This window comes from Hibiscus syriacus, unplaced genomic scaffold (assembly GCF_006381635.1).
Source record: "Hibiscus syriacus cultivar Baekdansim isolate YM2019G1 unplaced genomic scaffold, ASM638163v2 tig00112293_pilon, whole genome shotgun sequence".
Classification (NCBI taxonomy): domain Eukaryota; kingdom Viridiplantae; phylum Streptophyta; class Magnoliopsida; order Malvales; family Malvaceae; genus Hibiscus; species Hibiscus syriacus.
In genome coordinates this window covers 2091402-2106100 of record NW_024063296.1, presented here as the reverse complement: position 1 = coordinate 2106100, position 14699 = coordinate 2091402, and the positions used below count along the sequence as shown (strand labels likewise).

Below are 14699 nucleotides of genomic sequence, written 5' to 3'. Positions count from 1 at the left end.
TTTGTGGATCAACACATCGTTTTAAATGATGCAAACAATGAACACAAAATAAAAGAGAACAAAAAATGAAAGGGTTAGTGAGGTAAATCAAAATAAAAAAATGAAAAATCCTACCCCATATGATATCTACCCTCATGCTTAATTCCTACCCGGACATGATCTCTATTCGCATGCTGATTTCAAACAAATCCTAACCGCATATTTGTCTAGTTCGCATGCTTTTAAGCAGAAAATAAAGTAGGAAATAAAACAGCCTAGGGTTTGGAATGAGGTTTCGGGGTGGGCTCTAATTCCCTGTACTCTCCCGGTTTAGGTTCTAAAAAGGTACTCGAGTTCTCCTTGCCGGTGCCCCTTTGGGCTTGCCAGACCCTTAGTCCTAAGCCTATTACAAGCTTGTGTGGACTAAGTTAAACTCGAGAGGACACATTCCCTTATGCCCGCACGGTGAATAAATTCACACGAAGACATAAGGTATATGAATCCCGAAGGCTACTTGCTAGGCATATGCGGTGAATAAATTCACACGAATGCATCGCTTTCACCCCCACTTAAAACGGGTTCGGAGCTCGGGTTTAGAGCTTGAGATGAAAACTTTGAAAAATCTGAAATCATTAAAAAATGTTAGTACAACTATTTATTTGAAAAATAATCAAAGGTAAATAACTGGAATCGAATAAAAAAATTTAAATTTAAATTTACCATTTTCGCATAAAAAGACAACCGAAAATTAATTTCGGCCTGACTCACTTACTTGTCCCCAGCAGAGTCGCCAAGCTGTCGCAACCGTCTTTCGGTTGGACCCGGAATCGGGCTTCGACTTGAGTGATTGGGTTGAGAGTCGCCACCGACCATTTATTTAAAAATAAATGGGTTGATCGGATACCCTATTTCTTACCTGATCTGCGTTGTACCAGAAATACGTTGGGTTCGGGAGTCGGTTACGGTCAAGGAAGGATTAGCACCCTTGAACCGCCCTTTCGGTACCAATTAATTTACCGATTGTCTTTAATGGCGAAAATAAAAAAATTTAAATTAGAATTTAAATACTCGATTCGAATGGTTTACCTTTGACCGATTTAAAGGACCACTGAAAATGTTAAAGAAAATGTTAGATGATAAAAAGATATTAAATAAATCAAAAAAAAAATAATAATAATAATAATAAAAGTAAATAATTAATTAAAATACTAACAAAGTAAACCAAAAAGAAGATTAGTAAAAAAGGAAAAAAATGAAAAGGTTAGATACTGTAAAAAACGTCCTGAAAGTAGATGTCGACTAAAATGAGCCAAAATAAATAAATAAAATAATTAATAAATAAAACACGGACTAAGATATAAACAAAGGATGAATGAGTGCCCAAAACAGAAAATCAAAACTCCATTAAATGATTAAATGGCCATATTACAAGATCGGGGGACTAAAAAGGTATTACCCCCTTTAAGGCTTAAAACCGCGGGTATTATAGGCTAAAACGACGTCGTTCCACGTTTGTCTTATAAACCCTATCGCAAGGCTTAATATTCTCATTTTATCTCCATTTGCTTCCTTACCTTGAAACCAGAAAAGAGAGAGAAGAGAACGAGCTCTCTCAACAGCTTCGGCTGAGCCCCAAATCCGACGAAGCTTCACCGCCTAGGTCGCCGTTAACCGGCGGCGTCCGTCGTCCGCCGGTGCCTGAGGAGAAAAAGGTGTCTCCTTTCGACGCGCCTTCCACTCCCGGATACGAATCCGGGCTTCGTTTTGTCTGGAAACGCCTTAAAGTCCGTAGATCTACATAGACTTTTCGTATCTTTTGTTTCTTTTTGCTAGGTGTCGAGTTTCCTGAATGGTTTTTGTCTCACTGTGATGGCTCGATTTTGTTGGTTCGATGTTTGCTTGAACTTGTTGTTCTGTTGATGTTCGGTATTGTGGATTCTCTGTCTCGGTTTACTGTTTCTGTTGATGATCTTTGTTCTCAGTTTGGGTATTGATGATCTTGTTGGTTCTGTGTGGATGGTTGTTGGCAGTGTTTGTTCATGTTTTGTTTTCTCGTGGTGGAGACCCCCCCCTGGTCGATGGGTGGTGGGATATTTATACCCACCACCGGCCGTTTGTGACTTCCGAAATACGGGGCTCGTTCGTGGCCGTTGTGACCGGTCACCCCGAGATGGGTCAGTCCCGGGATCTCGGCCGGAAATCTCGCGCCGTTTGTAACTTGACCCTTGACCTCCTCTGCACGGCGCTGCTCTGCTTGGATGAGTAAACCCTAATTTTAGGGTTTAGGCTGGTTCAGGCCCCAAACCTATGGACCCGAGTAGTGGACTCAGACCTGATCGTAGATCTGGACCACAAAACAAGATAAATGAAATTAAATGAATTTAAATTAAACGAATAAATGAAAAGAAATAATAATAATAATAATAATAATAATAGCGTATATAATATATAAAAAATATTTTTAAAACTATATATTATACTTAAAATGTTTTCAAAGCTATATATTATATAGTTTTCAAAAATGATTTTAAAAATATAATATAAGTTTTTCAAAATGTTTTTTAAAACTATATATTATATAAATTTTTCAAAAATGTTTTTTTAAAAACTATACATTATATTTTCAAAATGATTTCAAAAATATATATTATATAACTTTCAAAATGTTTTAAAACTTATATATTGTATATAAGTTTTCAAAAACATTAACTATATATATATATATTTTCGGAAACCGTTTTTTTTTGAAAACTATATATTATATTTTTCAAAAACATTTTTAAAAAAATATGCTATATTACTATATATATATATATAGACGAAAATGAGTGTTTACACTGTGTAAAATTAATCTTTAAACTATTAAAAATAATTGATAAAAGAAAGATACTATTTATATTTTATGATGGTTTATCCCTTGCTTGGCAATTGGCATTATGGTTTCGAATTGGTGCAGGTTCAATCAGATTGTTCTCGAGCCATTTCGGCAATCATGCCCACAACAGCCCTTTGGCCCTGGTCCGTGCAATTTCACAAATACAACGAAGAGGATGGGTCCTTGATTTCAGCTGGATCCCAAGAGAAGCAAATCGCCCTGCCGATGCAATGGCCGGACATGTTTCTTAGTCCCAATTCGAGATGATGCACCATGAGCTTCCTCCAGAATACAAACAAGATTTACTGCATCGAGACATTGCAGCCCCCTTACTGTAAAGCTAGTTCTAGCTAGCCTAGTTTATTAAACTACTCTTCTTAATTCAAATATATATATATATTTATAAATATCTAAATCCATAATCAAAATCACTATTTTTATATCTATTTCTTGTACTAAATCTAGAAATTAAAAATAAGCATATCTATCAATTTTAAAATAAATCCAAAGTTTAAATTTTAATGTATCCGATATATTACCGTCGCATTTACTAAAAAGAGTTACTATATCATGGGTTTACTAAAAGGGACCCCTACACATTGATGGATCAAATTTAAAAGATTTAAATTCTTATATATTTTAAATATTTTTATTGATAATTTATTTTTGTTTCTTAAAATTTGTAAGTTCATCTTCTTTTAAAATGTTATAAATTGATCTTCTAACATAAAATTTTACGTTCGTCTTTGTTCTTACGTATTATTTATTAAAAGCCAAAATAAAAAAGGAGCGTAACCGATGAGTAAGAATCAACATCCACCTCACAAACTGAGACCAAAAGGACACATTAAGTGAGTGAGTGAGTGGATCATCCCTTCGACAAAAATCCTCAAGAAATTTGCAATCCCTTTGAACCGTATGCCACATCCTCCAACCTACAACTACTACACCAAACAAACAAAATTACAAACTAATATTCAATTTAATCCCATTGGATTAGATGATATGTATTTTTTGAAAGTCCAAATCTAATGGGTTTTAAAGTCGTTTTTCCATGATTTAAATATATCTATGAAAACAACAAAGCTTGATTTAGAGAGGGTTTTGATTGAGGTGGACACAAAATATTGGTGGGAGATATTAATGCAATTTCAATGCTATTAGCTGCTCATTTAAGTAATGTTTTTAATTAGCAATGATTTCAAATTTTGTTGGTAGTGATGTTGATGTGTGGGTAAATCCTCTACATTTTGGAAATTTAAATCAAACTCAACTTTTCCATGTGCAAAAGTTTTTGGTTAAATCATCTCTAAAAACTTATACACTTCTTATTAGGGTATAAGCCACAACCCATTGTAAATTTCACAATTTTTTTTATCAATTAGTAATCTTCGGTTTGTTTTATTCTCTACTAAATTTTACTACAACACTTGTATTGATTTTAGATCGATGCATGAGTCAAAATAGACGATTGAGATTAACAATATAAAATAACAAAATATTCACTAATCACAGTCGTTTATTTTTCCTCATCCAATGATCTTAAATCAATAAAAACTAAGTAATTTTTTTTAATTTTATACTTTTTTTTAAATCGTCGAATGAGTGAAAATAGACGATTACTATTAACAGTATGAAATGAGAAGATGCTTATAAAAAATGAGATAATCTCAAATGTTTATTTTCATTCAATCAACGATCCTCAAAAAGTGTGGAACTAAAATTTTACATTAAATGTAGTTGATCCTAACAAACATGTATATATTCTTCAAGTTGATAAAAGAAAACAATTTAGATTAGGGATGGATTAATAGTTTTAAATTATCATATATTTTAATTTTTTATATTTCGTATTGATAATCTATTCTTATCTCCCGCAACTTAATAATTTACATCACTTCTAAAATTTTAGGAATACATTGTGTTCGTCCTTGGTTCTAATAGATAACTAAAAAAACATAAAATTATTTTAATTTGTTTATAAAATAGGATCTTATGTGATTGAGATAAGAATGTATTTAACCCTTCAAATTTATACTATGTTAAGAAAATTCATTGTATTACCAAAAATACCCATTTATTCTAATACATATTTTTATTAAATATTTAATGCATCTATTTAATAACACACCGGTTATTTTTTTATTTAAACCAAATATATTACTAAAATCAAACTAACAATAAATAAAGAAATTCTAAAAAGAAAAATCCCACTTCTCAATCTGGAAAAAGCCCAATAAAGTAGGTAGCGAAAACAACTTCCTTTCTCCAACTGAAATACAGTTCCCCTCTCCCTCATCTTTTCTTCAAAACCCTTTTTTTTATTTCTTTTAATTCCTCGAATTGATCACTATCTGTTTTCTTCTTTTTTTCCTTGTTAAACCTCTCTTTCCTCTCGCAAGAAACTGATCAACTCAATAGGCTTTTCCATCTCCCGCCGGAATATTCGTTCTCTGATCATCGTCCGCTTACCTGACCTCTTCTCTCCGGCGATCACTCTTTCGGTTCCTTTCTATCTGATATTTCAACGAATTCTCGAATTTCTCAAGATTGATTTTTCTTTGACTGAATCGTTTTGGAAGTTTTTTTAGATCGGCAAAAAAAAGGTGAGATTTGTGTCCTTAGTAATCTGCAGCTTTCTGTTTTGATTTGTTTCTTGCTATGTAGATCACTCGGATTAGCATATAATAAAAGTAAACGAATAAAATTAGTTTTAATTTATTCTCTTTTTTTATTGTTATTTTTAATAGTTTGTTTTAAACGAATAATTTCTGCAACTTTGTAATTGAGAGGTATGCATAAAACAGTTATTTTTTTTTTGTATCACGGTATTTTTGTCTTCAATTTTAGAGACATAACTCTGTCAAAGCCAGACACTACATGGTTTTGGATTTTTCTCATTAAAAAATTAAATCGCAGTGAAATTATTGTCATTTTAATTTTAAACCTTTAATCATTCCTGTGATTTCCATCGATTTCCGTTCCTCGATCTGGAGATACAAAAACAAAAAATATAGACTGTAACATAAAACAATTTAAAAATAAAAATAAAAAATGATATTAATTCTAGGAATCAATTACGATTATGTTTTTATCCGTTAATTCAATTTTTTTAATTTATATAAAAAAGTAAACTATTATTTAAATTTTCACTGTGAATTTATGGAGATGGACACTGGTCTTCCTTGCACGTGGTGCTCCATCTCTTTTCCCATATCTTCACCAACATTAACACTACAAAAACTTCAATCTTGTTCTCGCCTCGTCCCAATTATTCGTTTTCTCAAACCAATACGGATACAAACAAACAATCTTACATGATTACCTAATTTGTTTAACTGCAGTTTTAGTTTTTTATTTTTATGTTAATTTTACTATCATTTAGTAGTTAATCACACATGTGATCCCATGTAAAAAAAGACCATGTGACCAATTTATGTATTTTGATGCATTTGTTTGTTGGTATCATTTCCATTGAATTCCTATTCATGGAAAGCTGGTGAGAAGGAAGGGAAGAGGCCACGGTTGGCTGTTTATTTATTTCTGTGAGTGAAAATCAGTTAATTTCATTGTGGTTTTGGTTTTTCCAGCCCAACTGACATGCATTCGCGTGATTAAGTTGAGGTATTACCATTACGAAGTTAGGACCATTACAGCGAGAAGGTACAGGTGTAGTTGACATAAACATTTTGAAAAAGTTTTTTTTTCTATGTATTTGAAGAACTTGTACATACATACATACATACATGTACCTATATAAATAGGTGTGTCTTCTTTCACTCTCTCTCCTGAGCACCTTTCTTCTAGCTGTCTTTTTATCCTACACCCCCACCACCAGGAAACAAAAACCGGTGGAGATTTTAACAGTATAGTTTTCTCAAATCTTCACATAGGGGACCTCTTAGTGTGTTGCTTTTGCAATTTTAGTTTAATTTAACCTAAGCCTTAGTGATGTCCGTTAATTTATATTGGATAGGGTTCTGCTGAAATTTCTAAAGGACAGCCCCCCCTTTTGTTTCCTGGTGTACCTGATGCTATTTTATCACTTCTCAGTCTCATTCTGATGGCTTGATCTGCTTGGATTTGGGCTTTCTTGATTAATAAGCTATGCCCATTTCTGTTAATTTATTGTAAATCTCTAATTCTTCATGAGTCAGATCTCGCCATCTATAAAGATGTTTCTTTTTTCTCCTATGGTGTTGATAATCATTCCTTTGCTTTGTGCCATTCTGTAAGCATCTAACTTTTGGTTTATGCATTTGTAGCAGATTTATTGCCGGGGAAAGTATCTTCTTTTTGACCAGCTGGCGTTACTCCGATTATATGGGGGATTAATATAATAGTTAGGCTGTTAAATGTAGCTTAGTTTCCTTTATGGAAAATCCCATCAATGTGGTCTAGTTTGGAAAGTTTGGATGGATAGATGTGAATCAGAGCGACGATTGCAGAAGCTTGCTGCTGTTGATGCGAGGTCACCCCTTGTTCCTGCTGAAAAAAACAATGCATCACTCACAACTCGACAACCTCAAATTAGGGAAGTTAGTTCGAGGTATAAATCACCCAGTCCTGCAACACCTTTTGGTTCGAGGCGTTGCCCATCTCCAATTACCAGAACAACCTCTACTCCTTCCCAGTTGGTGCAAAATAGAGCTGTTTCGGCTGAGCGGAAACGTCCCTCAACACCATCTTCACCTCGAAGTCCATCAACACCGGTTCAAGATTCATCAGTTTGTGAGAAGATATCATCTAGAAGGCTATCAACTGGCCGCACACCTGAAAGTTTATGGCCATCTACCATGAGAAGCCTTAGTGTTTCATTTCAGTCTGATACAATTTCAATTCCTGTTAGCAAGAAGCAAAAAGAAAAACCGGCTAGTAATGTTTCATTGGATCGTACTTTGAGACCTTCTTCAAATGTGGCTCACAGACAACAGTCCGAAAAATCTGTTGTATCGCGTAAGCCTACTCCAGAGAGAAAGAAAAGTCCTCTTAAAGGGAAGAATGCGCCTGATCAATCTGAAAATGATAAACCAGTTGAAGGTTTTCCTGGCCGAATAATAGATCAACATTGGTGGCCTAGTAGAAGTCATGGGAAACTGTCTTCCAATTCATTGAATAGAAGTGTAGATCTGGGTGATATTAAAATTGTTAAAAGTTTATCTACACCAGTTCCTGGAATCGGGTTATCTTCACTGAAGAGAATGTCAATTTCCGATAGTTTGAGTATACCACCAAAGAAATCTGCTAATGCCGCTTCCAATTTGTTATCACTCGATAGAATCAGTCAGGTAGGGCCTGAGGCAATTCCAATTGATGGTAAGTATCTGCGGGTATCTGGACCTGCAACGCTCCTTTCTGCAAGTTCATTGGACAAAATGACACTGACAACTTACGCACGCAAATCTCTGTCTTTGTCTGCTCCTGGATCACGACCTCAGACACCAAATAACACTTCCGTTTCTAGGGGTGCCAGTCCTCGGGCAAGACCTTCCACTCCACCTCCAAGAGAAGTCAGTGCAACTCCAAGGGGAGTCAGTCCATCTCGTTCAAGGACATCCACCTTATCTAGTCAATCCCACAGCTCAACTTCAGTTCTTAGTTTTATTGCAAACTTTAAGAAGGGAAGAAAAGGTGCAAGCTACATAGAAGACGCTCATCAACTTCGGCTTCTTTACAATCGTAATTTGCATTGGCGATTTGCTAATGCCAGGGCAGAAGCTGTACTGTATATTCAGAAAATTACTGTGGAGGTAGATTTCTTCTCAAAATGATCAACTTTGCATCAACTAATATTAGTCTATGTTTTAGTAAGGGAGACTTTTGATGGTTAGAATAGAAAAACTATACTTTCGTGATGCATTTATGCAATAATTGAAAAAAAGGTGATTGTTCGATTCTTTGAATCACTGTTCACCATGATCGGTTTCTTACTGTGATGAATTTTTAACAGTTAGCATCCATATATGCACATAGAGGTTTAGAAATGGCATAGATAGTGGATTGCCTCTTCTTTATTATCTTTTTGTCAAAGAAATTTGATCTGTTGTTGCAGGAAACTTTGTACAATGTCTGGAATGCTACTTTGGGTCTGCGGGATGCCATGATCAAGAAAAAGATCAATCTCCAACAATTGAAGTTAGAGCTCAAGTTGAACTCTGTTTTGCATGATCAAGTAACAGTTGCCTCTATTTCTCCTTTCATAGAAAACTTTTATTCTCCTTATACAGGTTCAATGTTAGAAGTGCTTGTATATTTAAGTTTGAGATTATATTAATAGTTTATATGCATTTTCAATTGTGCTACTCCGGATGACGATACAGGAAGGTAGTCAGCGCTTATCTTTTTACACCTTCAGGTCTAAATTTTTATGTTTTAGGGAAATGAAGATTCAAACTTCAGTCTCCCTTTTGGAGGAAAGGTGGAAGTCACTAAGCTATGTCTTGGTCCATTCTATAGGTCTAAATTTTATAGCAGTATAATATTTAGTCATATCAGCATGCCATTTTGAAGTATCATTTAGATGAATAAAAGGCTTATTTTATAGTTAAATGGTTATAGGAAATAATATATTGCATTGTTGTGGACCTCTAAGCTTCTTAAATTTGGCAGTGGTTCTGGTTAGAATGAACTTTAGATGTCTTGTGGAATTTTAAATACTAAACTTCTAGTTGTGGTAGCCTTCTAATGGGACAAAGAAAGTCAAATCTCATTGATACTTGGAAAAGCCTTGGCAGGAGGCTCATTCTACAGCATGCGTTTCCCCCCAATTTCTGCATTTGAGGATTTAGAAGGTTTTCTATGTGGTTGAAGTCCATATTTTGGTGCTATATACAGGCACTAGTAATTTACTCATGATATGTAACTCTAGTTTGATCAACACTAAAAAATCTTTAAAGTTTGAACTTTTCTATGTTGGTTTTGGGAACCTTTTAGATTCAAATATATTTTGGTGGATAAGGCAACCTTTAAAATTAAAACCTATAAAGATTGGATGGAGGCTTGGTAGAACAGGTTTCCATTAAATGTGATAAAATATCATAACTGACTCCTTGTTGCATAAACATGAATGGCTACGTAAGAAGACCAGGTGTAAAGTGCATATCAGTACATTTGGCAAGGACTTGCCTTACCAACATGGTCTGGTCCGGCCCATGATACCTCTTTTCTGAAGTGACCTTCACTTGATAACTATTATGTTGGTCTAATTATTACTTTTACAAGTACATCACAGTTGCAATTTTTAGATTATACTTTTTATGTTGATCAATGAATAGATTGAAGAGAAACAAATTTATTATCTACATGACTGATATATTTAATGTCTCACATTTCGAATAATTGCTTATGATCTACAGCTTGTGTCTTCAAAAGTTTGATTTAAGGTATTGTGTTTAATCATCGTGGAAACTTCTTATCTAAAAATTGGAAAAGCTAAATATTCTCTCTCATTTCAAGAATATTTTTTAATGGTCGGCATATCAGTATAGATTCTTTCCACTGGGTTTCCTTTATCTAAAGCATATGTATATGATTCATGCAGATGGGATATCTTAACAATTTGACATTACTTGAAAGAGATCATGTAATTTCTTTAGCTGGAGCAGTAGAAGATCTGGAGGCAAGCACTCTGCGTCTTCCTGTAACTGGAGGGGCAAGGGTAAGTTCAATAAAATACTTTAGATTGATATCAGAAAAGAGAAATATTGACATCTTTGCTGGATTTTGTACTCATCAGGCAGATATTGAATCATTGAAAGATGCTATTTCTTCTGCTGTTGACGTGATGCAGGCTATGGGATCATCCATTATTTATTTACTCTCAAAGGTGTCTTTCCTTCCCAAGCCAGTTATTTCACTTGTTTCTGAACATAAATGCCTGACATTATTAGCAGAAAGAACAAAATTCAATGTTGATGTCTTTACTTACCACTATAGTTATCTGATATTTAAATTTAAGATGCCAACTTCTAGTATATTTTCCAATTAAATTTTAATTTTGGTTCAAGTAGAATTTCTCTGTTTATTTTACTTGAAGGTGTCGAGACTAGTGTTTCTCGAAATTTCAGCTTTGATGATGTATGTAACTCTAAAATGAATTTTCTTCTTACCCTTTTTTTATTGTATAATTTTATGGTGTGAGAGCGTATATCTTTGCTAATGACCCTCAATCCACATCGACCACTTGGATTCTGTTCCATGCTGTTCCAATGTGTGACAGATGGTTGATTCTGATACTAGCTTGCAGTTTTCTTGCTGATATATCTTGATTTCATTCAGGAAGCTTAACCGTATTTCAATATTTTACATGCTTTAGGTGGAAGGAATAAACAATTTGGTTTCTGAGCTTGCTGCAATCGCTACACTAGAGAAAAACATGCTTGACCAATGTGAAGCTCTAATGGCTTCAACAGCGGCTATGCAGGTAAAGGACACATAAATGCTTGCTGAACTTCAACTTCTTGGATTAAATATGACTACATCTCTACTTGACAAACTCCTCTAATATTCTGTTGCAATGGCTGCTAAATATTTTCTATGTTAAAAATATGCCAAAGCATGAGGATATGATTTAAAGCTATTTTCCTCTTTAGAGAGAGAATTTAGGGAGGGTTGAATTTGATTTTCATGTGATGCTTATGGTAAACCACGTGGAACATGACATAGTCCTCATTGGAATTAAGTCAAGTCAGTTTAGTTGATTACGCTGAAGTGGAAATTTCTTTCGAGTGTTGATGGGGACAGGAGAGAACTTTCAGTTTGAAGCTTATGTGTAATAGTTGGAATGCTCTGACATGCATGCTAATTTGCCTGAAATCTATATGTGTCATAGTTTGATTATTTCTAAGCTTTTCTATGTATTTGGAGGATTCTTAGAACATATCTCCGTACCCATGTTTAGATATGCTCCACACACAGATCCGATATGGGTACTCAAAATAAAAATGAAGTTTCAAAGCAACAATAGCTCGAAACCGACTCGACCGCCGTAAATGTGACCAATCCATCCCTTATATGCCATCACTATCAAACTGGCTGGCTAATTTCAGCTTAACCTATGCATGTGGCAACTGAGCTGGCTAGAACAGATTTCTGCAGATTGCAAACTTTTGTTTCTATGTTCTAATGCATATAGTTTCTCTTTCTTATTTCTTATGTGTGTATATATATATTGGATATGATCTAATTAGACAATGTAAAACTAAAAAGTTTTATACAGATTTAAAACCGTTGGATGAGTGAAAATATGCTGCTGGCAAATGAGAAGATATTTACTAAAGGAAAAAAAAAGTTAACCTCAATCATATATTTTTATTCATCCAATGGTCTTAAATCTGTGTAAAGTAAGTTTTATACAATGTAAGTGGATCCTGAAACTAAAAAAAGTTACACATTTGACAAGGTTTTTGCTGGTGTTATTGAACAGTTAGAAGAGTATAGTGTTGGGTCTCAACTCATACAAACAAAACAAGCTTTGGAGAGGAATAAGCAGCCGATGATGGCAACCAAAACATTATTTCTATGGCCATGAACCAGCTGGTAAGCTAATAGTAATCTGCCAATATATCATCCTTCAAAATGAGGTAAATTTATTAACAAATCTGCTCTACCAGCCCCAGTAAATGTAAAGTTTCCCCTTTTTTTGCTTTTTGTTTTCCCTTTAACTTGAATGGTATTTTTTCTTCTTTCATTTTTTTACCCTTGCAAAAGGTTGGAGTTTTTTTGGCTCTGATCTTTTTCCTACGTGTAATTTTTGTATTACGCATATGAAAAGAGAAAAAAATGCAAAAGAAACGAAATATTTTTGAAAATAAGATTATAGTTTTAATTTAGTCAGATATAACTTCGTTCAATACAATATCCGAAGTACAATTCGGACATTAATATTCGGTATAAAATAAATTATAATGACTTAAAACTAAATTGTGCAAGACCGTGAGCTGCTCCATTCACTTCTCGACGGACAAATTGAATTTTAAAATTGTTGTTGCAATCTAGTATTTCCCGAGCTTCCCAGCAATGGACACCTAGTGGTGACAAATCGTCTTTAGAATTGTTCAATTTATTCACCACGACAGCAACATCACCTTCTATAATTGCATCGACCCAACTCTTTTCCATCGCTAATTGAAGACCTGTTGTAAATGCGATCGCTTCGGCTATGTTTGGATCAAAACAATTGGTTAGTTTACGTGCATGGCTTGCTATTACTTGACCATATTGATCGTGCCACCACACCGACTGCCAGGGGTGTTTAAATCCATGTACTAGAAATATCGGGTACTCGGAATATTCGAATATTAAAATGTCGGCATGTGTCTCAGTTTGGTCTATATTGGCCCGTTAAATCTGGAATTCGTAAGTCGGGTATCTATAAAACTCGTGTACCCACATTTTTGGATAATGGGTACTCAATTTATATTTATATTTTATTTTTTATAAATTATATATTTTTTAAAAAAAATTACGTAGAAAAAAATTAAAATATAAAAGTTATTATACATAATTCGCTCATAAAATTTAAAAATTTAAATTACATAATTAAAAAATAAAACTTATTAAACATAAAATCAAATAAATATAATTATATTTAAAATATTTTAAAGTTAAAAGAAATAAATTGAGAAATAGTTCAAATTGTAACCCTAAACCCACCCTAACGTTACAACAGAATCTAGGCAGTCACATGTCGTATACAGAAATCATTTTTCAGTGAATAAAATTTGTATAACGGTAAAGTTCATACGACAAACATATACATATACCATCATCAGAAATATGAATAAAACATGTCCAGAAGCATAATACCGATAATACAGACATAAAGACAATAGTAAAATCATGTGTCACTAAAAAAAGGCATACATAAATATACAGTGGTATAAAAGTGAGTAGAGACCGGTCCTCCTGATGCCAAGTCTACTAGCCTACCGTCTGGTGCTATATGAAAGGTTAAAAAAATAAAGAATGAGTTAAAAATCTCAGTGTACTCTTGCGGTGTATAACAACATACAGTTGAAATACTTCAGGAAAAGTTGATTTATAAAACAGGTTTTGAAAACATGAATACTACCCTCACCCAATCACCAAAATGTGTAGGTTTCCCTGAACTATACACCAAACTGTACACTCGATAAGGACCTTATACTGATAGCATAAGGGCTTGCGTTAAGGCCTTATCCTGTGCACAAGGTAGATGAGCCCGCGGTAAGGTCTTACAAGTCATAGACTAGGCCTAAGATACTTCTTCTAATCATACACCCAATGATAGTAAATATGCATATATTTGAGTGAAAATAATAGTTTAATTTATTAAAACATGTTGTATTACAAAATTAGATACATAAATACAAAAACAGAGATCATGTCAAATATACGGTAAATCAGATATCATGCAGTTAAAATATTTCATATAATCAGAATTTTTAAACAGTTTAGACAGATAGTTCAAAATAGTACTATAGCCAATAGGAACACACCTGTATCGATCTGATAAGCCGGATACGATACCATACTCTCAGGTCTGTCTATCACGATCGATGGTAGTGCTAGATCATACGAATCGAATGAACTATATCCAAATCCTAACATAATAAATAATAAACTTTAATTTAATTATTTACTAAAACCTATGAGTAGTTCTAGAAAAATGTGGACCATACAGATTTGTTAGACGAGAAGCGTTAGACCTAGTCGGCCCTTGGTAAGAGGAATCACGAGTGCCTTTATAAAAATATAATCCCAGATCAATTCCATAATCAAATCCCAAATAAAATGCAAAAATGCTAAAATACTAAGCATTTTCAGTTTAACAAGCTCAATTTGGGGCTTTCAAGATAGAATTTGG

At 33.9% G+C, this 14699-nt stretch overlaps 1 protein-coding gene and 1 long non-coding RNA gene across 3 annotated transcripts; one reads left to right on the top strand and one right to left on the bottom strand.

Moving 5' to 3' along the window:
* The first annotated feature begins 5147 nt into the window (after nt 1–5147).
* On the top strand, nt 5148–12542 carry LOC120177607 (AUGMIN subunit 8-like). Of its 2 annotated transcripts, none has more exons than XM_039183699.1 (7): nt 5148–5460; nt 7123–8604; nt 8907–9026; nt 10395–10511; nt 10590–10679; nt 11169–11276; nt 12279–12542. In XM_039183699.1, the coding sequence occupies exons 2-7, from the start codon at nt 7270–7272 to the stop codon at nt 12381–12383; spliced, it is 1875 nt and encodes a 624-aa protein (XP_039039630.1). In that variant the 5' UTR covers nt 5148–5460; nt 7123–7269; the 3' UTR covers nt 12384–12542. The 2 variants fall into 2 exon arrangements, with proteins under 2 accessions (XP_039039630.1, XP_039039629.1); XM_039183698.1 differs by lacking the exon at nt 5148–5460 and adding an exon at nt 6300–6517.
* Nucleotides 6559–6992, bottom strand: LOC120177608. Its single transcript, XR_005521431.1, has 2 exons — nt 6793–6992; nt 6559–6754 (listed from the first exon to the last, which is right to left on the bottom strand). It is a non-coding gene; the product is annotated as an uncharacterized LOC120177608 (long non-coding RNA).
* Nucleotides 12543–14699: the final 2157 nt, after the last annotated feature.